This window comes from Carassius auratus, chromosome 34, assembly GCF_003368295.1.
Source record: "Carassius auratus strain Wakin chromosome 34, ASM336829v1, whole genome shotgun sequence".
NCBI classification, from domain to species: domain Eukaryota; kingdom Metazoa; phylum Chordata; class Actinopteri; order Cypriniformes; family Cyprinidae; genus Carassius; species Carassius auratus.
The window spans coordinates 11,357,666-11,384,650 of record NC_039276.1 but is presented as its reverse complement, the minus strand read 5'-3'; the positions used below and the strand labels follow the sequence as shown (position 1 = coordinate 11,384,650).

At 37.3% G+C, this 26,985-nt stretch overlaps 2 protein-coding genes across 4 annotated transcripts; one reads left to right on the top strand and one right to left on the bottom strand.

Annotated features, from left to right (window-relative positions):
* Positions 1–2,621: 2,621 nt before the first annotated feature.
* On the top strand, positions 2,622–13,886 carry LOC113053177 (gap junction alpha-5 protein-like). Its single transcript, XM_026217989.1, has 2 exons — positions 2,622–2,922; positions 11,481–13,886. The coding sequence occupies exon 2, from the start codon at positions 11,496–11,498 to the stop codon at positions 12,693–12,695; it is 1,200 nt and encodes a 399-aa protein (XP_026073774.1). The 5' UTR covers positions 2,622–2,922; positions 11,481–11,495; the 3' UTR covers positions 12,696–13,886.
* A 3,508-nt stretch (positions 13,887–17,394) lies between these two features.
* On the bottom strand, positions 17,395–26,735 carry LOC113053176 (uncharacterized). Of its 3 annotated transcripts, none has more exons than XM_026217986.1 (7): positions 25,318–26,735; positions 22,517–22,590; positions 22,106–22,340; positions 19,494–21,724; positions 19,004–19,267; positions 18,359–18,461; positions 17,395–18,271 (listed from the first exon to the last, which is right to left on the bottom strand). In XM_026217986.1, the coding sequence occupies exons 1-6, from the start codon at positions 25,640–25,642 to the stop codon at positions 18,360–18,362; spliced, it is 3,231 nt and encodes a 1,076-aa protein (XP_026073771.1). In that variant the 5' UTR covers positions 25,643–26,735; the 3' UTR covers positions 17,395–18,271; position 18,359. The 3 variants fall into 3 exon arrangements, with proteins under 3 accessions (XP_026073771.1, XP_026073772.1, XP_026073773.1); XM_026217987.1 differs by having other exon boundaries at positions 19,028–19,267; XM_026217988.1 differs by having other exon boundaries at positions 19,058–19,267; positions 25,318–26,734.
* Between the last annotated feature and the right edge of the window lie 250 nt (positions 26,736–26,985).

Sequence of the window (26,985 nt, the reverse complement as noted above, 5' to 3'; positions counted from 1 at the left end):
CTTCAGTATTGGAAATACTGTTTTATTCTGAAATAACTATTTTATTTCATAAAAATTAATTGCTGCCTTACAATTTTAAACAAACATTACACATGCAGAGACAGAATAATGAAGAAAAGAGAGCGCCAAGGATGCCTTCAATGCCCCATGTTTAAATCCAGAGCCACCTGTCATCTCTTGACATTCAACATTTTTCCCAAACTACAAAAATGTATCCTGGTTATATATGTGTGAAGAAATGGGGAAACAGACAAAGAAGAAGAAGAAGAAGAAAAAAAATAAACACTTAAACATACTCAGATTCACTGAGGTGATGTGTGGTGCTAGATGTGTGGTGCACAAATAATCAATGATTCAATAGTAAAACAGATGGCTGATGGGAATTTTCATCCACTTTCCATTCCATTTTCCATTTTAATGGAAAATGAATACAAGGGTATTAAATAAAATAAGTGGATCTTAAAATATGGGCCAAAGATTAGAGGTTTAGGAAGTTTTCCATTTACTTGTTTTTCCTTACTTTCCATTTCTCTATGGCTCTGAATGAGTGAGTGAACTTGTTATGACACAAAGTCATCAACAGCCCTCTGGTGTCCCTTACACCATATTAGCATCATTGTGCACATCATGCTATATATATATATATATATATACACAGACATACACAAACACACATGGACCCAGCAGCAAGGAGTACTCAAATATAAAGGATTCCCACCACACACACACACGCACACTGACACGTACACACAAAGACACACACAGACCCTGGAGCAAGGAGGAATGAAATCTAAGAGATTGTCATTATATAAAGCTGACATACATCTTTTGGCTCTCAGCCAATGAGCAGCATAAGCAATGAAGAGAGAGACAGAGAGATTATAGCTCAGGCTTCTGTTTAAATAAATCTCTGTGAAGTTGGTTGAATTTCATACAGTTGCTTCCTCACTGGGATACGGTAGCCTAACAATACTGTGGGAAGGAGAGAGAGAAGGACACCTGGATGAAGAAGAGAAAGAGATCATCTAATCAGGTACAAGATTTTAATATCCTATTACTACTGATACAACCATTGCTGCTATAATTCTTATGTGTCATATTGTTCAGCTGATGAAAAAAAAATGTGAGTGGGAAAATGTGAGTGGGGTTTGACTGTGCTGAACTCACAAGCATGATGTTAGGATGTTGTGGGTGGTTGCCAGGGTGTTGCTATGTAACTCATTGACCATTTTGTGTGTTAAGTGTCAAGAAGTAACTTAAGCTCTAACTTTCATAATTATTGGCCAACCATGTCTCATTGAAAAAAAAATTAAATATATTTTTTTTAGCAAACTCCAAAAATAACATATCATTCACTGCATTTTTAGAGCTTAAATGTTAACTAGTGGCAGGAAAACCTGTAATAATTTTTACACATATGATTATGGAGCAGATTATAAATTAATAAATACTTTTTATTTGCCCAATGCTATGACCTTTTACAAATCACACACTGTGGTAAATCAATCTTTTGGAAATGTACATCTCATACCCAACTCTGTATGAGTTTTATAACTTGTCCAGTGTACTTGCTCAGTAGCTCAGTGGAGCGCTTGGGAATGAGTCCATCAAACCCTCCCCTAAACCACTGCTTGGTTTAGGGGAGGGTTTGATGTAGGTGGTATGTTGTTGTTCTAACCTTTTTTTTTTTTTTTTGGAAACATTAACCTTTTTTGTGCCACTCACTGAATGTTAAATACCTGAACTGCCACAATACTTACAACAACCAACACAATAAAACATCCCCAGGCTCACAGTCATCTGTTTCAGATAAAACTGAACACACTTTTATTGCCACTTCATTTTTAAAGTCTTGTGACACATGATAGAAATAACATAATATTATTTTGCTGTAATGTCACCCCTGGCACGTTTTTCCAATTGACAACTTGCACAGTTATTTTGATTTAAAAAAGTATTTGTATTTACAACCCTGTGACTGTACTCACCCATTCATGTGGTTATTTGCAAATTAGTGTAAATATAATGTCCAATCACCCACCATAAAACCAATTTTATTTTCTCTTTAATATGAAATGTTAATTTAATGCTAATTTTAAACAGTGATCAATGGCTATCTGGTTGTTAATATTTTTCTTATTTCTTAAAAAACAGTTTTAGTTAAATTACATCAGCATTTGAACCAGTGTGCCCTTGCATTCTAAACAAAAACTGCACAACAAGGCTATTTCATCATACAATTATAAATATATACACAGAAAGAGAGAATTACTTGTTGAAATGGAGGTCAAAGTTTACATGGGGAAGTGCATGGTGAAGATAAAAGTTGTGTAAAACTTCAAACTTCAACAAACACACAGTGATATGAGCACAACGCATCAAATCACCAACAACCAGCCTGAGAAGAACAGCCATTGTGTTCTATTACAATCTCATTTCCTCTCGTTACACGCTGGTATTCTTCTTACCAGAATAGAGTGCCACCAAGGCATTCTGGTGTGTGTGGGGGGGCGGGGGCGGGGGGTGTTGTAGATAGGGATGGGGTGGGGGGGGCAACTAGAGAGAGAGAAGGAGAGGGGGAAGGAAAGAGGAAGAGAGGGGGAGGAGGAAGAGTAGAGGGGGGTTTGAATTGCTCCCTGAGATAGCATTTCTCAGAGTGCTCTATTCCCACAGTGGGATGGGCACGAGGGGGTCTGCGTTATTTATGAACTCCAGTATTTGCATACTACAGTTTTGCATAGAGATACACTGCCATTTTTCTTCATTGCTTAGTATATATCCCCACTGTCATACAGACACCAGAGCTGGGCTACATCTACAGGACCCCCGGGCCACAGAATAACACCCCACTCATTCATCTGAAGAGGACAAGACCACAGAAGACTCAACCAAAGACAGTCTCAGAAGTCAGAAGTCAGGCAGGTAATGAACTTTTATGCATCACTTTAATAGTTCAATAGTATTATTTTTTTTTACTTCTTTAATTTATTTCCATAATTTTGAGGTATAGTGTACTTTTTTGTTACATTGTCACAAATAATCATTTAGAATCCAGTATAATTACATTTAAACATTATGACATCACTTTTGACATTATAAAGGATTATGATTTTATGGTACTTTGGCCAAAGATTATTTCCGTATCTGACTGACTGTCTAGACTATTTTAAGTAGGAATATGAATTAAATCACCTGTGCTGTGATTGGTGTGTCCAGATCAGATCAGTTTTGCGTGTATAATTATGTACAGTGGCCCCACTTAATCTACACTTACAAATGTATTAATGTAATTAAATTAAATGTCAAACCAAGTTGCAACTGCAAACAAATGACGGTATATTTTTTCTTTCAGACCTTACTCCATTTTTCTCAGCCATGTTTTTATTTAAAACCTGGCAATTTTTTTGCTTTAAAAGTGAAAATTATATTGGTCCTATTGGTTTGCTGTTTTGTTATTTAATGCAGTGACATTCATACATTTGTAAGTGTGACTTAAGCGTCCAAATACATTTTAAGGGTCATTGTATGTTAAATATATCTTTCATATCACACTTGCAAAGTGCAGAAGCCCTGTATGTGATGACAAGTAGTGCCTGTCTTGATTAACAAGACCTTGTCTGATCAGTGCAGTTTCTCTGACAGTGAAAAGAGAAACAGAACCACCATGTAAGGAAACACATCACCCTGTTAGCAGCCTGACAAGCAGAGAAACGATTGCCTTCATGGCTCATATGAGGGATCCCACTGGATGGCAGGCGATGATATGTGCTGGTGTTTTTGTATAATGGGGTTCTGCACTTGGCCGAGTCAGGAGAAGATTATTCTCACTTCAAATGGCAAAAGCTTGAGTCCTGGAATGCCTGGCTTAAACAGTTGTTCTGTCCTTTGTCTTTAAAGCATGCATTTAGCTTGAACTTGGTACGCAAGTTCAAGTCCAGGTAACACAAATGAATACACAGGATTAGACTTCCACTAAAAAATTATAATAGTTTGCTTTGTCCAGTTATTGTGACAATTGTCTACATGAATCATGATTATTTAAAGAGGAAAACACAAAAGCAGGTTGTATGTATATATTACCATGCTAAAAACCAGCAACAGATGTTTACATCATTTACCAAATATTCTATTTATTTAATTAACATTCTATCCTATAAGGTAAAAAGACTACATTCATTAATGCTTAAAGAAGAAATACAGTATATTAAGAGCCAGGGGTAAATATATACATGCTACTTTGTTTAAATTTACTTATCGCTTTGTCATGTGGAATATATGTTAAACTATAAAAAAATTTGGAGTTAGAAAGTTTTTTTAATGCTTTTGCATGCAATTAATCAAAAATACAGTAAAACAGTAATATTGTGAAATATTATTACAATTTAATAATATTTTAAAATGTAATTTTTTTCAGTGATAGAAAGCTGAGTTTTAAGCAGCCATTACTCCACTATTCAATGTGCACATGATACTTCTGAAATCATAATTTCGAATTCGTGTTTCATTAAACTGATTTTTTGGCTTTTTGTTCTTATTAATGTTGAAAACAGCTTTTCAAATTTTAATGAATAGAAAGTTAAAAAGAACAGTATTTCTTTAGAATAGAAATCTCTTGTAACCTTTTAAATGATTTTACTGTCCCTTTTAAGCAGTATCATGTGTCCTTGCTGAATGAAAATATATTCATTTTTCAAAAACAACAACAAAAATGTTGTTGACCCTAAACTTTTAAACTGAAAGTTAAACTTTTAAACTGTACATTTAGGTGACAATAGCTTTATCATTCATTAATTAATTTATGCAATTTTTATCATCCTTCGTACTTGAAAAAAAAAAAGATAAACATCATGCAGATTCTGCAAGGAATAAACTTATAAGCAGAACTATATAAACCACAGTGTTTGTCTTTGTCTCTAGTTTACTCTTCTGGTTATAATGGGACAAAGATGTGACTACAGTCTGTGGTGTCATGCTGATTCTGGTAGTCCCTGCCATCAGGTTGAGGGGAAGGGGCTTAAATAAATATTTATTCAGAGTTAAGGAATCAGTCTCATGCGTGGCCATTGCAGTGCCTCTTATGGTGTGAGTACCAGTGTGATCACTGTGAGAAAAACCAGCATGCCTTCGCTTGCCAACAGTGCCTGGCACCTTTGTGAAGTGCTACTAGAATGTTTCAAAGGTGTTGTGCCAATGTTCCCAGCTTGTTAAACTGATGCAAATGGGAATGTGAGGCTGCATGTTCTTCTAAGTTTATTTTTGTTACTGAATGTTTGACAGTGGCTAGAGTCATAAAGAACAGATGAAGAGTCCTTAAGGGCTAAGGGAAGCTCCGATGATTCCTAACAAACAATATAAAAGAAGTTCAGGGATAGTTTGGGAAAGTTTGTTTTAGATTCTGATCCATAAGCACCTTTCCACTGGAACCAGATTAAGTTATTAAAGGGCTATTTACATTCACTATAAAACAAATCCATCCATCTATATTATTTATTAATTATTAAATTATGAATCTACATTCAAGTAAATGTGTGAGTATATACATTAAAAGCCATTTATGGTCATAACCAATGTCAACTCTTTTCTTTTACAAACAGAAAATCATATGAGAACAGGTGAAAGTTCTTCTTCCCTGTCATTCATCTCACAAACCCGTGTATGTGCATTAAAGTCCCATTGCTGTCTTCATGAAATACTTTGACCTCTAACCGTTTTCAGGTTTTATGATTTTGTGCATTAACCAGATACAAAATAATCAGCACAAATGAACTCTTATCTTGAGTTGTTCTTTTGCTCTCTTTGGGAAAGAAAACACCCTAAGAGACTCGTTTCCTTTAAAAGTAGCAAGAAAATCATATTGTTTGAAATTGCTTCCTAAGAGAAGAAGAAAATGAAGATGGAAAAAAGGAAAATGGAGAGACAGAATGAGAAAGAGAGAGAGAGCACATTGGCGACAGAGATTGCCCAGTCAGTGTGAATCAGATGGATATTTCCGTCCTCCTTCTGTGTTTTGTTTTTTTAATGAACATCTAAGATTCCGTTCCCACCAATGCCATTCTGACCAGCCTTTGCCAACACAACATATGCACTCGTGTTTACTGAGTTCCCATCTCTGAATTACAGTAATCTCTAAAGCATCTGATATCAGCAAGCAATTTTTTGTTTAAAAGACGTCTATTAGCCATCTAAATACAGCCCAGACGTCCAGGCTAAAACAAGGCTAAATTTGGGCTGTCAGTGAAAATTTAATAGACGTCTAACCATAGCCCAAGAATAGACTAGTCATCAAATAGACAGCTAATGAATGCCGACATATACACAACTAATAGACAACAAAATGGCAATCCATCCAAACAAATGAAATATACAGCTTTTAAGCAAAATAACATTTTTACCAACTCGGACAACTTAAGAAAATACAAAATGATTATAAAATACAAAAGAAAATAATGACAAAATAAAATTTTATAAATACAATACATTTAAATATAAATATTAATAAAGAAAATCTGGAATTTTTAACAACTTTAGATTTTATCTCACTTAACATTATGGATAAATGACAAAAAACAAAGACTAACCCTTTTGTTGGTTTACTTACAGTACAGACCAAAAGTTTGGACACACCTTCTCATTCTAAGAGTTTTCTTTATTTTCATGACTATGAAAATTGTAGAGTCACACTGAAGGCATCAAGGGCTATTTGACCAAGAAGGAGAGTGATGGGATGCTGCGCCAGATGACCTGGCCTCCACAGTCACCGGACCTGAACCCAATCGAGATGGTTTAGGGGTGAGCTGGACCGCAGACTGAAGGCAAAAGGGCCAACAAGTGCTACGCATCTCTCAGGGAACTCCTTCAAGACTGTTGGAAGACCATTTCAGGTGACTACCTCTTGAAGCACATCAAGAGAATGCCGAGAGTGTGCAAAGCAGTAATCAAAGCAAAAGGTGGCTACTTTGAAGAACCTACAATATGACATATTTTCAGTTGTTTCACACTTTTTTGTTTTGTATATAATTCCACATGTGTTAATTCATAGTTTTGATGCCTTCAGGGTGAATCTACAATTTTCATAGGCATGAAAATAAAGAAAACTCTTTGAATGAGAAGGTGTGTCCAAATTTTTGGTCTGTACTGTATTTTAACAAAACAAACAGCCAACAGTGAACTTAAAGGAAATTATTGGTTTTATTTGTTTAAAATGCTTCCCAACTGCATTCCTCAAGTCCAGCTCTGTTGCTGCTGGGAAGTTGGTTATCACAGCATCTGCCAAAGAAGAAAAAAAGAAAACAAAAAGGAAAAAAAAGCTTTTTGACAAAACTTTTTACTAATTGTGACAGGGAGTCATTATCTTTTGCTTGGATGCCTATTAAAAACAAAAACAAGATATATATATATATAGCATATCACCATTCAGTGTGTGTTAAAAGGGTCTGATTACGCTCCTTTACAATGTCTTGAATTTGTTTTGGGATGTACTTGAACGTGCTCACATGCTTGGTGGTTCAAAAAACGCATAATTTTTTACATAATTTACATTACTACAATACCTTTGTCCCCATTCTGGCACATACGCCTCAATTAGGTCTGAGTTTAATGAAGGCCCAATCAGATGTGAGCAAAGTGTCACATGTCTGACACAAAGTCACTCCAGTTTATCTTGCTCTGAATAATGCTGAAAAAAAAAAAAAATGTGTACAGTCACACCTGTGTTTCATAGTACTCCCCTCCCATGCCCTACTTTAAATATACAATATACAGTATCATGACACACAGCATGTGAAATTATATAATTTATAAGCAGGTGGTGTCATGGCATGGGTAATGCGCATGCCAAATGCAAAGGTGTCAGCCAATCACAACAGTTTACTCTGAATCTCACAGCAGAAACGCCCCTTCAAACAGAGCATTCAAGCCAGAGGACTAAAATCAGGTTACAAAAATGCCTTTTATTTTTTAATTCTAAATGTAAAAATCATACTATCAATATAAGTACACCTCAGGAAAGATAAAAAAAAAAAAAACATTAAAAAAAAAGAAAATAATCCACATCATGGGACCTTTAAAGGTAGTAAAAAGTACAAAATGCATTTAAGTGAATAAAATAAAATTGACTTTTTTATATAATTATAGATATATTAGTATTACATTATTAGTATTAGTATTAAATTATAGAATTTACATACTTTTTTGTCATCTCTGGATTAACTCTCACTATACTAACTGTAGATCATAACTGTAAATATTTGACTATTTTACATCTGCTGAAAAGGTAGATGGGCCTCTATGCAAAATTTGCAAACTGTCAGTCCATATTTGTACAGAAAAAAACAGTGTTTGGTACAAGATGGGTGTGAGAGCACAGGCAGGCACAGAACCACATCACTTTCAAGATAACTCTCTACTGTGTGGCTGCAGTTAGTGCTTCATAAAACCTTTGAGATTGAATGGGTATTTGTCTGACAACCTCCTGTAAATAACATTAAATTGAAAGCCCTTTCCAAGTACCCTTAACTGGTGCTGAAGAAAACAATTTAAAACAGGCACGTAGAGACCCTAAAACAAGATTGTGTGTGTCAGAGCACACTGATTTTACAACTAAAGCTGATAGATCAATAGTATCAACTTCATTTAGAATTAACTACTTATTTTAGAGATAAACAAGATGCTTTATAAAATGACTGGAATTTAGAGTGATTTATTGAAGGGGAGACTGAAGTGTCTGGACTGGCATTTACGGAAATGAGAAAGTGATCATTATGTTATTTTGGGAAGCAACACTGGACAGTGTTAATGTTAATGTCGAAGATTAATACACCTGAGGTCACGTTTGACACATTTTGGAGAAACAGAAGGGAAACTTTTGAAGGAGTTTGTTCTTAGTATTTACTTCTTTAAATAATATAGAATATACAGTACTATAAAATCATCTCTTTAGGAAAGAATTTGTGTTTTGTTTTTTGCTCATAAAATATATTAAAAAAAAAATACTATCTATATTCAAATTAATGGTGTGACATAGCTTAATAAATTAAATGCTAAAGAAGTTGTTTTGATTTCAACAAACTTTCAGCCATTTTTATCCCAAAATTGTTATTCTGGTTACTACCATATATATATGGTATTTATATATATATATTTAAGCAGTGCCCTCCATAAGTACATTGGAACAGGAAAGGCAAAAATGCTTTCTCTGCTGTGAAGTCAAGACATTTGCAAGTATGATTAAAATATGAAAATATATAATATAATTATTATTAGGTCTTTCGACACATACCTGTTTTACCAAATAAAAAGGACAGCACTTTTAGACTTCATCCCACTGTTTGATGTGAGCATAAGTATTGGAACAGTTGAATTTAAGGCAGATGTAAAAGATTAAAAGCTGATATTTAGTTGCCTTGCATGCAATCAGAGCAGCCACACATGCCCATGTCATGACACCACCTCCACCAAGCTTAGAATCATTTGCAGTTACCTTTTTTCTCCACAATTTTCCTTTCCAATCACTTAGATAGAGGTTAATCTTTACCTCATCTGTCCATCATCTCAGTTCCAAAACTCTACTGGGTCACATTTGTGAATAATCTAGCCTTTTTATTTTTTGTGCTGATCAGAGTTTGCATCTTGCTGTGTAGCTTCTGTAATTTTGTGTCAAATTTTCCTGCAGACTGTAGATTGACAGAGCATCACCCAAGCTTTCTGGAGGTTGTTGATGACTTTACAGACATGATTTTAGGGTTCATTTTCACAGCTTTTATGATTTGTCTGTCATCAACTACTGTTGTTTTTCTCAGTCGATCAGGTCGTCATTTCTCCATGCCCTTTTTTCCCCCCTATAGTTCTAATAGACTTCCTCTTTTCTTTTAGCATCCAAATTGCTTGATTTTGCTTTCAGAGTCTGCTTCCTCATCTTCATCCTGGTTTGTGTGTGTCATCATGGAATGCAAGACTTAGAATGCAGAAGCAATGGATATAACTGATAAGACACATTCCTTGGTTTTAATATCTAAAGAATTAATGCAGCAGAACACAGCTGAACATAAGAAAGACCTGTGAGGCAACTGTTCCAATACTTATGCTCACATCAGATAGGGAGATGAAACTCTAAAAGTGCTGATCTTCTTTGGGTTGAATCACCCAATAATAATATGTGACATTCTGTAGTTTTGTCTCATATTCATCGTTAATCATATTTACAGATTTCTTGACTCCACAGCAAACAGAACAATTTTGTCTTCACTGTTCCAATACTTATGGAGGGCACTGTATATATATATCTATTTTAAATATAAAAAATAAATTTTATATATATAATCCTGGTTTGGTCTGGTCTGGTTTCTCAGCCTACAATATTTGTCTGAACTTGGAACACTGACCCAGCAATTTATTTTAATTTGACTCTATGTTGAGAAATTCAGTTAGTCCATGCAGCATCCTAATAGCTTCATCACTCACGCAGGGACAAAACCAGAAGCACAAAGGCTGGTACACGTGATGTAGTTGGGAGACAGCTGTATGTGGTAAAATGATCACCCTATCTAGTCCTGGACAGGGTCATTCAGACAGGCGGTTCTCAGGGCCCTTGGCATCACATTGCCCTGATCTACCCTGCCAAGACCACTGTTCCCATCCTACCCCGAAAAATAGGGCAGGCCAGACTAAAATTAGTACAGTCCTGTCTGTGTTTAAGTTCATAGTGCTCCCCTCTTAGGCCTTATACTGTAAATATACAATATACAGTATCATGACACACAGCACGTGATCTTTTCAGATGCAGTGTCTTCATATTTGACAGCACATTTTTCACAGAAAATACGTTTTTAAATTTGTTTCAAATGATAAAACAATAAACATCAATATCATGCACAAATTAAATCCCTTTGATATTTATATATATATATATATAAAAAAAAAAATCTTGATTGCCATATTGCAGGGGTGTCCAAACTCGGTCCTGGAGGGCCGTGTCCCGCAGAGTTTAACTCCAACTTGCCTCAACACACCTGGCTGGAAGTTTTTTATGCCTGAACAGACCTTGATTAGCTGGTTCAGGTGTGTTTAATTAGTGTTGGAGCTAAACTCTGAAGGGGACAGTGGTCCTCCAGGACACCCCTGCCGTATTATAATCTCTCCAGTCAACTACATAAACCAACAGAGCAGCGCCATCTTCAGACTAAATTATTACAGTGATTGGTTATGTAGAGAGAGAGAGACTTTTTTTTAATCTGTTAAATAACACATATATGAACAATATAACCATATATAACCCCCCTTTTTTTCTTTTCTTTTTTTTTTTACAAAGAAAAATATTTTAAAAAAAAATCCTAGAGGGAACAAACAGTTTTGCACAAAACTTTTTTCATTTGTATTTGCATTGCTATTTTTCAGTAGTATGCATTTCATTGGTATTGAAAAATTATCTCAATGCCAATCTCCTCTTTTTTTTTTCTTCTTTTTTTCTCTCTCTGCATCAATAGTGTTGGTGTGGAGTGATGGGGGACTGGAGTCTCTTGGGTAATTTTCTGGAGGAGGTGCAGGAGCACTCCACAATAGTGGGGAAGGTGTGGTTGACCGTGCTGTTCATCTTCCGTATCCTGGTGCTGGGCACGGCAGCGGAGTCATCGTGGGGCGACGAGCAGTCCGACTTCATGTGTGACACACTGCAACCCGGTTGCACCAACGTCTGTTATGACCGAGCTTTCCCCATTGCCCATATCCGCTACTGGGTGCTGCAGATCGTCTTCGTATCAACACCATCCCTCATCTACATGGGCCATGCCATGCACACTGTCCGCATGGAGGAGAAGCGGAAACGGAAGGAGCATGAGGAGAAGGGTGAAGAGAACAAAGGAGAGAAGGAGTATTTGGAACAGAAAGAGGAATTCAAAGTTCCAAAGACAAATATCCACCTAAAGGGGGCGCTGCTGCAGACGTACATCCTGAGTATTGTGATCCGCTTGGTCATGGAAGTGACCTTCATTGTTATCCAGTACATGATGTATGGGATCTTCCTGAATGCTCTGTATCCTTGTAACATGTCGCCTTGTCCCAACCGTGTGAATTGTTACATGTCCCGTCCAACTGAGAAAAACGTCTTCATTGTGTTTATGCTGGCAGTGGCAGGTGTTTCACTGCTCCTCAGTGTGCTAGAACTGTACCACCTTGGATGGAAAAAGTGCAAGCAATGCCTTCGAAAATATGCCGAAAAAAATGCCAGTGATGTCAAAAGCATTAATGTTGTTTCTGTAGCCAAACTTGGCAAGACAAGTATTCCAATGGAACTGAGTGAAACAGCTCAGCAACATCCCTCCCAAACGTGCACCCCACCCCCAGATTTCAACCAGTGCCTAGCGTCAAGCCAAGGTCCGAGATCACCACCGCATCTGCATCACCATCACCTTCATCACATCCACCAATCCTGCCAGCCCTTCACCAACCGCCTGGCCCACCAGCAGAACTCTGTCAACATGGCCACTGAGCGGCATCACCACAGCCACGATGATCTGGAGCCGGCTGTGGACTTCCTGCAGATGAGTTACGAGAGTCCTGAGACTCGAGTTCTGGGTGATATGACACCAAGTGCCCCCTCCACGCCGTCCCCCCAACCAGGCTACTTCAGAGACAAGCGCCGGCTTAGCAAGACCAGCGGTACTAGTAGTAACCGAGACAGACCAGGTGATCTGGCCGTGTAGGTTGGATTAAAGGACCACCCCGGAGGTAATACGAGATGGGATAATTCATTTCTTCTAGATAAGAAAGGCTTGAATAATACCATGAATCAGAGGATAATGGGAGTGTGTAAGACAGAGAGAATCTGTATCATTCTGGTTTCATTGAAACTGTTGTTGAAAGTGCATGTACATTTTAATAGTGTGGGTCAGATAATCCTGAATAAAAGAGTGTTAATATATAGATGAATGGATGGTTGAATGGAAGATAAAAGGACTACTGAAATAACTTTGTGGGATTTACAAGATAGTACTTGATAGTTTTGCACACTGATAATGTTCATATTTTAGGAAAAGTAGTTTTGATGTAGGTTCTTGTGTTCTGTAATTTAAAACCCGCCAATCAAACACTGAGCAAAAAAAGCAATAAAGCGCTTAAACACATCTTAATAAAAATCATTGCAAAATAAATAAATGAAATAAGTGTAAATAAATAAAGAAAAAGAAAGAAAAAAAATACCATGCCTTATTGTGTGATGATTTTACTAAGATTTATGAAATTTATTAGCAATAAATAACTACAGAAAAGTTTATGTGAAATAAATAGCATTAAATTGGTGAATCAAGATATTCTTAATATTATGATAAACTTACCAGGAATGCAAATATGTGTGCATTATTAAGACACAAGAATTATTGGTTAAAGAAGTGAGGCTATATTAAATGAGATATCAAAACAGAGGAACTCTCAAATCATTTTTGGCATTAAGGCAATAAATAAATAAATAGGCCTATTGAACGAAAACAAAACATATGTATGCCTGTAGAAAGTGCCTTGAAAGAGTAGATCAAAAAGATAAGAGGGCAAGAACAAACAGCTTGTTCATTAAAATGTAAATGAAATTATCTGTCAGAGTGTACCAGTATTCAGGAAAATGATTTACTGTCACTGTGTTACCTTTCAAAACGTTGTTTAGTCTTTTGATGTAGTCATCTCTATTCCTTCATATGTTATATTTAATGTTGGATTAGTGTATGGAGTTCTTAGAATTAAAAACAATATGACCAGATTAGAGTTAGTCTAGGTACTGTAATCTTTCTTTCACAGTTAATGACATCTGATCTTTATTTCACTTCATTCTGCGGTCACATGGTGTCTCATTTCTTCTGATCTGTTAACAGTACACAATAAAAACATCCCAGCAGTAATAAAAACATGCGTGATGGAGTTCTTTTGTTGTTTTTTCTGCATATTATAAAATTACAAGCCAGTACTATGACACATTCATTCACATTCTTTTATCCTAGTGCACATTAAAAATAAATAACAGTGAAAGTTGTAATTTGGCCTATACCTCAGTGCCAGCTTCATAGTTAATATGTTATATTAATGCAATGATAAAGTGATATTATATTAATGCAACAGCCCATAAATTAGATATTACATGGTTAACCTATTTATTACTATATTATTATTATTATAACTAAGAATATACAAAACCAGTTCCAAAGTAAGTACAACTGAAAATTCTATTACAGGTTACAAAATCAAGGAAATATCATAAAAATGACACAAGTGAGACAGTTTTAAGGGCTTTGGAGTGTACAGGCAGGATTTAAGTCCCTTATTAATTTATTTATTTTTATTTTTTTAAATAAAATAAAAAAGGCTTCAGCACCCTGATATATACATTTGTATGCATTAAATATACCTAAAGAAATATTGGTCCTTAACTTTGTCAAAATTGTGATGAACAAATAAAACACTTTTGAATAATAAAGATAAACTGAAAATGCACCTGCAAAGAGAACTTCTTCCCCATCAAAAGACCCCCAGCTCCTGTGGAGGACAGCTATACAGCCAAAATACTGACAGTCAGTTTGTGTTTATAGATTTGTGCCAAATTCTTGAACAATGTAGAGTTTTTACACACACAGTGTTAGAAAGGGTTCAGCTGTTATATTGAAAAGGAAATTTGGTTTAAAATGGACCGTAACCAATCTAATTAGCAGGTTTATCATTACTGTCCACACAAATAGTAAAGAAATAGTTCACCCAAAAATGTACATTTGCTGAAAATGTACTCATCCTCAGGCCATTCAAGAGATGTAGATGAGTTTGTTTCTTCATCGGAGCAGAGTTGGAGAAATGTAGTGAATTTGACTCACTAATGGATCCTCTGCCGTCAGAATAATTATTGTCATGTTTTTATCAGCTGTTTGAATTCTGACAGCACCCTTTCACTGCTGAGGATCCTTTGGTGAGCAAGTGTTATTCTCCAAATTCTCAGGTGAAGAAACAAACTAATTTACTTCCTGGATGGCCTGAGGGTGAATACATTTTCATTCCTTTAATGTTACTCCAAACATTAAATTCTGGAGATTTGTGTGATTTCCACTAAATGGGAACAGTTTGGCAATGCTTGCATGTGCACAAAGTGAGGTAAAAAAGAAAAAGGTATATTAAGTCTGGTAGAGAAGATTTTGATAGACCTGCAACAAAGCTCAGCTCTGAACCCCATTGTGCCTAAAATCCCATTACTCAGTGTTGGGTCTGAATGGTAGCAAATCCCTGCAACCATATTCTAACAAATAATGAACATCTTTCTGTGAAAATGCTCAACAAATATACACTGTATGGCTTGTGTTTGGGTGTCCACGTAGGCTTGGCCGTATAGTGTCATTTTCAGGCATGTTTGTGTAGCGTTTAAGTGCATGTTTGGAATAGAGTGGATTGATGGCACATTGCCGTTTCATACCAGACGTTATGTAAAGATACTTAAATGTGTTTAAATAAAAATGTGCCAAGCTGTCATATTAAGAAAAAGAATGTCTTCTGCTTCCATAGGGTGGAATTTATCCAGGTCAGCTGACCACACTGGGCATGCAACAGCTGTACGATCTTGGAGTGAGGTTACGAAAGAAATACATACAGGAAGAATCCTTCCCTCACAACTTCTTTCAATCCTAAAGAAGTTTAGTGGGTGCCGTTGACGATTCTTTATTTAAATATATTGTTCTGCACCATTTGTGCTACAGACAAGAATGCAACCCTAAACTGTCTTATTGAGGAGAAAAATCTTTACAATAAGGTTCCATTTATTAACATTAGTTATCTGCTACATTAATATGAACTAGTAGCAATAAAAATAAAACGAGAACGTGTTATAATGTTTGCCTTTCTATTATTAATATAAAAGTTAAAATTTAATTTGCAAAACCTGAGAGATGCTGCCCCACAGTGGCCAGACTCAGAGATGATGTGTGTAAAAGTCCAATTGAAAACAAGACATTTAGAGTTGCTGTTTGTGTTTGATATAGAAAGTTGTTCCTTTACTCGGTGCATGACACCACACTGATACAATGTCTCATGGCTTTGGGGTTTTTTGACATGAAATGGCCACCATATGCATGCTGACATCACACTAACCAGCAATATGTTAAAGTGTCCTACATTGGCCAGGTCACAAACATACAGGAATCAGGGGGAGAAATGCTAAAATTGTGTTGAGCTTTTTAAATGTTTTTAGAAGAATTCTCCTTTTGTTAACCAAGGCTGCATTGATCAGAAATACAGAGATGCAGTAATATTGTGAAATATTATTGTAATTTAAAGTTTTCTATTTTATTTTTTTATTTTATTTTAAAATGTAATCCATTCTGGTGATGAAGCTGAATTTTCAGCAGCCATTACTCAAGTCTTCAGTGTCACATGATCCTTCAGAAATTATTCTAATTAGCTGATTTGGTGCATATTTCTTATTATTGTCAGTGTTGAAATAAGAAAGTTACTTAATGAAAATGATTTAACTTAAACGGAAATCTTTTGTAACTATTCAAACATGACAGTAAAGATATTTACAATCCAATGCCTTCTTGATGCATATTAACACTTATTGAAAAAAATAAAAGGTAACATTATTGTAACTAAATAGAATGTTTATATTATGTCACTGAACATTAGCAATAACTTCTTGCTTTTCATCAAGTGCCCTTAATTTCTTTAATCTTTCTCTGACATCGGCCCACATTTGAAGCTGATATTATTTAAACCTACAGGACCAAAGCATCCCAGGCTGCAGTGATGTCTGCACAAGTTTGAGGCATTGGCTGTTCACACTCTACCTGATGAATGTTACCATACCATCTGTGTCAGTACTGGTGACTATCCCAAACTCTGACCTCTTACTAACTCTCAACTCAACATTGCCCCAGAAAACGCACAGATGTTTTGCACCAACCTGGTCTCTAGAAACCTGTGGAGCTTATGTCTCTCCTACATGGTTTCAAGTGTTCATATGAACAAAAGAGCAATATCAGAAGTCTCAAGTTTAAATTTTCAGGTCCTTTCCTATCTTTTAAGGAAACTGCTTAATGACTTAATAAAGTAGTCAAATGGGAGTTAGTGTGGAATATCTTTATTAGATGCCTTCATTTCAGAGTATCAGTCATCTGAAACTGCTACAGATTTTGCTGAAACATTTTAACAATATATAATGTTTTAACATCAAATTAAGTGCTGTTAAAATGTAATATCAAAGCAGAAGTGGTGAACATTTTCTTACACATTTGCTACTGCTATGCATGTTAAATTATGATACAATAAAAAACCTGATACAATAAAAAGTGTCTTAAATGTGTTCGATATTTAATGCTTTATTTTTTTACTTTGAGCATGTGCACTCACTAGTGTAACAAGACAAAATACCAAAGTACACAGACATGAAGTGTAAATTTTTTTAATTCAAAATTGATATGGCTATTTAGTCATTCTACATTTTAAACTTGTGTTTTCAGACAAAACACCTCAACATTTAAAACTTCTTCATATAAGTCCATTGCATTTTATGCTAAAGAAGGATATGCATAAAAAGTCAGACAAGGAATTATGAAAGAAAGAAAAAAAAATCACATTAGACATTTTGGGATTCCCTTATTTAAAAGACACATTCAAATGTTTTCAGAAAATGGTGCATACCAAAATAATGGTATTTAACCAACACAGGTTAACCATCTTGTGATTTTTTGAATAATCTAACCCAGTTAACAAACTTTAGTTTTAAAATTCTTGACTAATTCTGTAATGGCTTTCTTAAACACTGCCAGACAACCACACATTTAGGGCAGTCCACTGGCTCCACTTCAACCATCATTCAAGTACATCCCAGTCCATTGCATCTTTCTTAGGTTTCCAAAACAAAGCGAACATTAAGTGCACTCAAGACTATGCCATTTATAAAAAATAATAACAATAGTTATAACAACTGTAGTAATTAAATTAGTAGTAACAAATTTAAAGCATTCTTCACAATCTCATTATACATATATCACCTTGACCACCAGGCTCCGCCCCCCTGAGAAATACACCATGAGTTCAAGTTCTGGTTCAACACATCTGTATCAATTGCAAAGCAACTTCTTAACAGCTTAGTTACTTAAATAACAACAATAATTATTGTGAAGAAAAAGACAATTTAAACCATCATAGTATTATTTACATAAACCTCATTGTCATACATCACAGATCATTGGTATTTACAGCATTAATAATTAAAGAAACAAAGCTTTGCTCCTCTTCTTTTAAGCCTGTGGCTTTTTACCTAAAATTAAAGACAAAACATTTAAATTCTCATGGAAATGCAAAAACCTACGAAAATATTGAGACAATGTCTGGATCACAGACTGACCTCACTGAGCAGCAATGCACTGGCGGCATTTGTAGATCTTGGGATTGTGTGTCCTTATGTGATTCCTCACATTTCTCTGTCTGAAGAAAGTTTTGCTGCACAGCTGCAAGAGAGAGAATTAAATATTAAAGCCAGATATAGAAGTCGGTGTGGGAAATGAGAACTTACTGTAGTGCTTTTTTTGGACCTTTTGTTACTTTTATAAATCAGAGAGAGTAGACTGAAGTGATGGAGTGAGCAAAGAGAGATGGGTTTAAGAAATTCTGCGAGGCAGATTCAAACCTACTCTGATCTATCAATATGCTCGACATGCGCAGACTGCTAGGTGGCAGCTCTGGTCGCAGTTGCTCTGCTACTTTTTCTTTTTTTCTTTTTTGCAATAATAACGATAAGCAGGGGTGCACATAAGTTTATCGGTCTGGTTCTCATGAGAGCACCTGGAGATTTGATTGGTATTCGCATGACATGTGACTCTTTAAGTGACTATAATAAAACAAATATTAATAGTGATCATTTTATTGCATTTATTTATTTTGTATTTAATTACATATTTACACATTACATTTTTTATTTAAGTCGCACATGTGCACCTGCGTACCACTTATGTGCACCCCTGACAATAAACTTTATTCAGCAGACAGGTACATTGTTGGGAAGGGAAGGGAGCACCTCCAGGACCTCAGGAGACATGATGCATACCGGGCAGGGCCAGTGTTTGCCTTCAATGTGCCTGATCCGGTGCATAATAAGGGCATCACAGTCCCTGTAGGAGGCTTTGCACTGCAGGCAGACATGTGCTCCACTGGAGGCCTGACTGTGAGGACCCTTCTGCTGTTTCAGACGTGCCTGTCGGATGGTTTCCAGTAGGACGGAGCGGCGACTGCTCAGAGGAAGCAGCTTATTTACATTCTACAAAAGACAAAAAACAGAAAGTATTTTATCTTTTTAAGTGACATTTTGTGCTTATTAATAGTTTAAAAGTAATATCATTATTTTCTATGATTGCCGTTTGAGTACTACTTCCCTAAACCAGAGTGCATTATAGTTTACAAAACGGTTACATAACATGCTTTTGTCATAAGAATAAACATCAACTACTAGCACGAGGAAAAAACTAAAATAAATAACATTTCACCTGTGTCTTTGTAGGTTCCTTCTTGATTTTACAACTCCTCTTGCTGACCTGGGAGTGTCTGGGGACTCTGCTAACCTGTGACCCTTGGGACACTCTTGTTTCATCCCTCTCGGTCTTTACTCGAATAGCAGTCCTTTGGGAAAAGGGTGAGTGCCTGTTGCCAAGTCCGGCCCAGTGAGGCCCATTTAGACCCGTCCGGTCTGGCAGAATCCTGGCCCTAACCCGATCTCTTCTCACCATGCCAGGTGATGAATCGCAATTGGAACTACTTCCATGAGAGACTGACCGAGTCAGGTAGATGTCCACACTCTCCTCCTCCCGTTTAATGGCACTTGGTGGCCGACAGAAGCCAAAAAGGAATCCTTGATCCAACAGTTTGACAGGTGGTTTGCTCTGACGCTTGCCCAGGTCCAAGGAGTCACTGGTTGGGAATGGCTGGGTTAGGGGCAAGGGCTCAGCTGGTTCTTCCTTTATCATTTTGTAAAGGGGATGGCTGTGAAGCTGCTGATGGTTGGAAGTATCCCAGTTCACAATGGCATACTGAACTTCAGGACTGTCTTTTATATTCCTGCATTCCTTAATCTTTCTGTTCTCCTTCACCTGTGTTCCTCTTTCAGTTCTGCTGTGCTTTGCTTGTGGCATCCCTTTAGCATGGTTGCATTTTGTCGTGCTTTCTATTTGTTTTGAGCTCTTAGGTTTGTCTAATGGGGGGCGCCCAGGTTTGTGTCGCTTTGTGTGCTGTAAATTTGTTGTGGCTACCCTTACTGTGCGATCTGCTGGTGGGCGACCCCTACGTCCTGGTGCTTTAGGAGAAGTTCCCTGGGGGTTGTAGGCAGTATTGCGACGGTGAATGGGTTGCAGGATGGCACTGTCTGAAGATTCCTGCTTTATCCTGAGCATAGTGCTTTTTAAAGCGGAAGAGGTATTGTGTGCTGGTACTCTTCCTCTTCGTGCAGGTTGGGAAGGTGCTTTATCTTGATTTCTGTGGTGGCGTCTGAGTAGTCGATCGGTTGCACTGGAGTCTGTCTGCAGCAATGACCTGCTACGTGTAGCTCTTGCAATTGGCTGCACAGTTTGCCCTGCAGGATCATGTCTTTTCCTTTTGGACCTTTCTTGGTTCCAAGGTTCCACTTTCACTGGTCTGTTCAGCAAGTCCATTCTGCTCATATCACAGAGGGATAGAGTGGGATTAACGGCAGCAAGCACTCCTAAACTAGTTCCGAAACTCAATGGGACGCCTTGTGCACGAGGTTTACGTCGTGCTGTGAGTGAATAATCGCTGACTTTTAACTTCCTAAGCCGTTTTTTCTGCCCCCAGCCAGACAGTTCCTCTTGACCAGGCACTAATGATTTCCTCTGCAAGCCAAGGAAGCTAAGAAGACGGTATTTCTCCTGAGTACGAGGGCTGTGCACCTCATCCTGAAGGACTGTGTTGCATACCTCCTCCTCCACATCCTCCTTCTTTACATTTACTGAGGTACCATGGGTCGAAGAAGTTGCCTGAGATTGGGATGGAGTCACGGAGAAGTCACACTGGGGCTTGTATGACCGGTAGGAAGAGGACTTCCTCTTTCTTTTGGTAGAAAGGTTGATTTTGGGCAGGAGTCTGCGCAAAGCAAGTGCAGCGCCAGGTGAGGACCGAAGCAGACGGCGTGATGGAGAGGAAGAACGAGTAGAGGTGCAAGGAGAAGTTGAGATGATTGAAGATACGGGGCGCGAGGATGATTTTTTCTTGCAGGATGGAGATTTGAAGTCCATAAGCTTCATTCTGCGATTTGGGCTGCACGGAAAGCCATTTTCCTCCACCTGATAACTGGACGGGACATGGCATTGCAAATGAGGATTTGAGGTTTCTGTTTCAGATTCCTCTGTAACTTCATCAACAGTGTGCTCTCTGTGCTGTGCCCGAATGTTCCAGGAAGACCCAGAGCCTTCTCCTTGCTCATCCTCTCTCCTCCTCCTGAGTCCCACTTTCCCTCCTGAAGTTGAGGTGTGGTCTTTCCTGAAAGGTCCATGCATTGAATTCTTTAGTTCTGCAGGAGAACTGTGCTTTCTGGAACGTAACTGACAAGTCTCTCGCTCCCTTTTGATAGCAGAGCAGGCCTCAAGGGCAGGCCACATGCGTAGATGGCGAGCCATGGCACAAACCTCTGTCAAGATGTCCAAATTCAGATTGAGGGTAGACGTGTAAGAGAACTCTAGTAAAGCAAGCAAGCTCTGCTCACTGAAACCTATGTGAGAAACCATAAACGATAACTGATTAATGCCCTGAAGGATAAAATACAAGATATAAATGTGCTGTGTCACAGGGTTTAAAGACCGTCTAAAGGTTGATGATCTGCTCGAACATACAAATGTGGCAGGTTCATTCTTAAAATTAATTCTTTTTATTGACTCCAGTCCTTAAAAAAAATCACAATTTTTATGTAAACTTAAATATTCCTTAATACTCTAGGTTGCCCATGAAAGTAGAAATCCTTTAAAAAATTTACAAAAAAAAGAAATAGAAATCGACATTAGAGACAATTTTAGTAATGGCCTTTTTAAATTTAGAAGTGTGAACAAGCACTGATTTTGAAACTGGTTTATCCTAAATATATAATGCACCATACCTGTGAGATCAACATGTGACTGAGGATCAGTGGCTGAGTCCATTTCAGTAAATAACTCCTGGAAGTACTCGCTCACCGCTGCAAGGACTGCTTTGTGGGCGACGAAAGACTGGCCACCACCAGTTTTCAATGTGATATCACAGAAGAGCCCTGCTTCCCGTTGGCTATTGAGCTTACTTAAGACTTGATGACTATGCGATTCCACAATCCTGGAGATAAGTCCGACATCAGAACACTGGAGACAGATACAAAGTGAAAGTAAGACATAAATTCAAAACATACAAGATTCAAGATTTTTATTTGTCAAATACATGGTTATATGGATAAGCATATGACCAGCAGTGAAATGTAAGTAACAACAAGCTATCCTGACTGAGATATGGATAATTATGTTTGGAAAGCCAATCTTACTGCTGATCTTTCAGACTGACTCCGTCGACATTCCTCACAGCCAAAGACATAGTCTCTGACCTGAAAATACATTCCTAAAAGGAAGAACAGAACAAAATGTATTATGAAAATTATTAGTCTATGCAAAGAAGAATGTCAGTGCTCTTAGACCACTCTTAATTCCACAAGTAGATCAGTTCTGTGTGTAAGTGCTGTGTTTAACTTCTGTGTGGGCATCCCCCATTCTCTTTCACTTTCACATTAAGGACTACAATTAGGTCAGCAAACTATGCAGACGACAACCAACACAAGAATCTTGTTTTGCAGCAGGTTAATTTTTTATTTAGCAATGAAAATTACAGCACAATTTAGAACCAAGAGCTCCATTGCGCTCATCTCATAGTAACTGCATAGGTCAATACTTCAGTGTGAGAAACTTGCCAATGGTTAAGTGTGGTAAACACTTTTTTTCTTAATATTATATACAGCAAGTTTTAAGCAGCATTCTGTTTTCCAAGTGAAACCGAGGGATATGGCAAATAAATGTAAATCAGAATGAATAACAAATTTTATCTAGAACAATCTTGAATTAGACTGTGGCATATTATCCATATTATAAGTACTTGTTCTTCTAGTTTCTAACAAGTTCACTTAGTAAACTCTTTGTGTGGCACAGACAAAACACCTTGATAAGATGCATTAAAAAATCTCTTATGGTGCAATTCAGGGAAAACATGACCACACACCAAAAGCTCATTTTACTATTATTACACCCATCACAACAAGACCTGGGGCCCGTTCTTCGTACGTCGCTTATTACATCCGAGATCAAATTGCACATCCAAGATGATATCATCGTGCTAATCATGATCCGGCTAATTGGGTTCTTCGAACACACCTGTTGTGTATGATTAGTATCGCTGGATTGAGATATCTGAGATAATTGCAGGTTCATGTGTTGGCTTAAAAGGGGATATGTATCGATACTCGAAACGATGATCAGCAGTGCAGCGATTGGCTGGTGGCAAAACAACAATGTAATGACGTCATATAATTTAAAACGGCACCCGACGAAAAACTTGACAAATTTCTGGACTTTTATAAGGAAAAGGCCAAGCAAATAAAACTACGTAAATGTTATAATAGATACATGAAACAGATAATACATAAATGTTTTTATTGTATTATAATTATTTTCATGATACCCAATTATTTAGATTGGCAATTTATAGTTGTGCAGTCTTTAAATTTTTAATTCAATGTAGAAATTATCTATTCATTTAATTTTATATTTGGACAGATTTGTTACGTGACAGCATTAATGAAATTTTCTTAAGGGTTAATGTCATGTTATCTGCATCTCCTGCACTCCATCAAGCCACTCTTATAACAGCAGTCATCACTCAAAATAATGCACGACTCTATTATCTGTAGAGCATGTGTGTAAGACTCTAATACAATTATAAAGTAATAATTTTATGACAAATAAATATTTCAACGAGTAAAACTGGCTGTGTCTATAGGCTGTTATGGACTACACAGCATTTTTTTTTATTTGTAAATACTTTTTTTTATGATTATTATATGAAATTATTGTCCCTGGATCAGTATGATACTCTTGTAATAAAGTAGTATAAGTTTACAAATAATAGAGAGTGAAGCAACAGATACGTCATCCTGCTAACTTTTATTATTTTATTATTTTGGCCAGTGTATTTTACCTCTCCATCAATTATGTCCTCTCAGTAATTCGGCAAGCAGGCATTTAGCCAAAGCTTTTAGTACACAAATAACATGTTCAGTGCTCCTGGAATAACCCAAGGTTAAGTAAGTGTCTTAAGTGATCGATCGCTTCATCTTCAAGGGTTATCAAACAAACAGCCTTTCAGTTAACAGCCAAGAGGCTCAATCACAAAGCTATCATCTAATACCAAGCATAACTAAATGAATATCTGACATTCAAAAAGCAGTTTAGGTATTATAAAAATCACAAGAAGTCTGGAGATAATGGAGATTTGTGCCACCTTAAAATCCTCCTTCAAGATGCTGTTGCATATTGGTCATCCTAAAACAAGGCAACTGTAACGCACCTCCACCTCTCAAACCAGGGGTTCTGTGAGGGGAAAATGCTACATCTGAGACACTGACAATTAGGGCATGTCTGGTTTTCTGTGAGCTGCAACATTTTCTCAACAATGTGACTTTTTGAGTGCTTAATGCAGTGTTTCTTCTGCAAGTCACGTGTATAAAATTGTAAGATATCTCTGGGCCACTTTAGAACATTGGATAAACAGAAAATGACACGCCTTTGTGACTGACATATTAACATCAGTCAGCAGGACAAAAACATCAACAGAACACGACATAACTTCCAAGTTCACATCAGTTTTGGTACTGAAGAGTTACTACCCGTTCATTCACTCTCAGTTGAGAATCACATACATTTGAAGCTTAACGCCCTGTTCACACACTGACAACATTTGAGTAGCTAAAGGTTTCTGCCGCCGGATTTTAACGGTGTCAGGTGGTGGACCACTGTCTGCACTCTCACTGGAAGTCGCACTGCTCATTTGCATAAACTTTATTGCATCGCAAATAGTCACGTGACGTATATATCAGAAAAAGATAAATGCGTATATTAAGCTCACATATAAATTGTATAATTACTGATAATATTATCATTCATATTATCGTCAATATTCATTCGGTTTTAAAATTATTTGATTCAAAGTTCATATTTAAAACTAAATCAAAACAGCCATTTAAACAATTTTTAAAATAAATAATAAACAATAACAATATTATAAGACAGAATGCCGAACCTTCCCACCAATAGTGCTCGGCCACCAGTCTGTATGTGTCCTCCAGGGTGTGGTGTGTCTTGCCGGGTGCTTTCTCGTGGAAGGTGGCTATGGACTGGAGTCGTTTATCTTCAGCCAGCACCTCCCGGTACTGGACGAAACCCTTCTCCAACTTTCTGCGGTAAAGAGAGTCGCCGATGACCTCGAAGAAAGCAGAAGACGCGACGGACGCGCAGCCGCCGTTCACGTATCCCGCGCGCTCACGCTGCTCGTCCGCAGAGAGTTTAGAAGTGCGAAAGGTGTCATCAGTGTCATACTGAGCACTGAAGGTGCATTCACTTGCCATTTTTTTTAGAAACCAGATTCTAGTTCTTTCTCAAGACACTTCTACTTTCAGTGCAGATCGCTTTTAATCGTTCCTCCTATGTGTAGAAAGCCGATTTTTTTTACTTGGCTTAATCCACCAACATTGAGAAGTTTCTGAAAATCAGAGATGCTCTGAGAGAAGTTTTTAGCATCGGTTGAACAACCCTCAATATGGTTATGTAAGTAGTGAATGTGATTAATAATATTATGAATAAATAAGACTTATTTAACAGGTCTCAAACATCCAGGTTGCTGTTTTGCTTAACTACCTTAAGTATTTTACAATAAAGTCCATCGTCTTTGGTGCTCAAGGTGTGACAGATATTTTCATCACATCCTATCAAACGTGAAAGACAGCAACTCCATGAGGTAACTTACTGAATTCAATACAGAGGTGCGACTTCCACCATCAAAAGCCATGTCAATCCCGACCACTGGTAATAATTCATTATTTATTAAATATTCTAAATTATTATTATTATTAAAGTTTTTCAATAGCCTGGTTGTCCTGGGAAACTGAACTAAACAGAAATCAATCCAGTGACAAATGTCTTTAATCCTCTCTATCTCACTCTGTCAAACATGCAGTGACTGCCATCCATTAATATATTAAATTATTATTTCGCGAGGTACTTTAGGGCCTCTTTCATCAGACGTAACTGCACTTGAGTCAACAACGTGTCACGAAACGCAAACTACGTCATAATAGGAGATCCGAGCATCCAAATTTCTCGGCGGCCAGCAGTAAGAATCGCGAGGAAGGGTCTCCCTCTCGCGCGTGCAACTTGTGATTTCTTGAACTCGGTCTCAGCACGCCGCGGCTAATCTACGCCACCTATCCGTGTTACGCGGGGTCTTCCCGAAACACATCCAAACGTAACGGCGGGCTCCAAAATCTACAGTATCATCCGCGGGGTCCCCTTAACGTGATCCGAGTCCGTTCCTGTAACGTTAAAGCCAGTCAGATGATCAAATAATCCAATTTTTTAACTCGTAGTCTTCTGTTGGTTTCCATTCGTCAACCTAACTTCGCCTCGTCGCCCAATTGCCTAACCCCCTCCCTTCCTCGATGCCTATTGGTCGAATGATAAAAGAACAGCTATTGCGGACAACGCCATTGGCCTTTGAAGCTGTCACTCACTTTGCTGTTTTCCCTACTTTTTCCCTACACGGTTGTTGACGTCAGCGTTACCTTACTTAGTGTCAAGTTTATCAATATGAAAAAGGACAACAGTGCGAAATATTGTTTCGCTTCGACTTGTTTTCATGTTGACCCCTAATAAGACATATGAAGCACACATTTCTCGTGTATGTCTACACGAT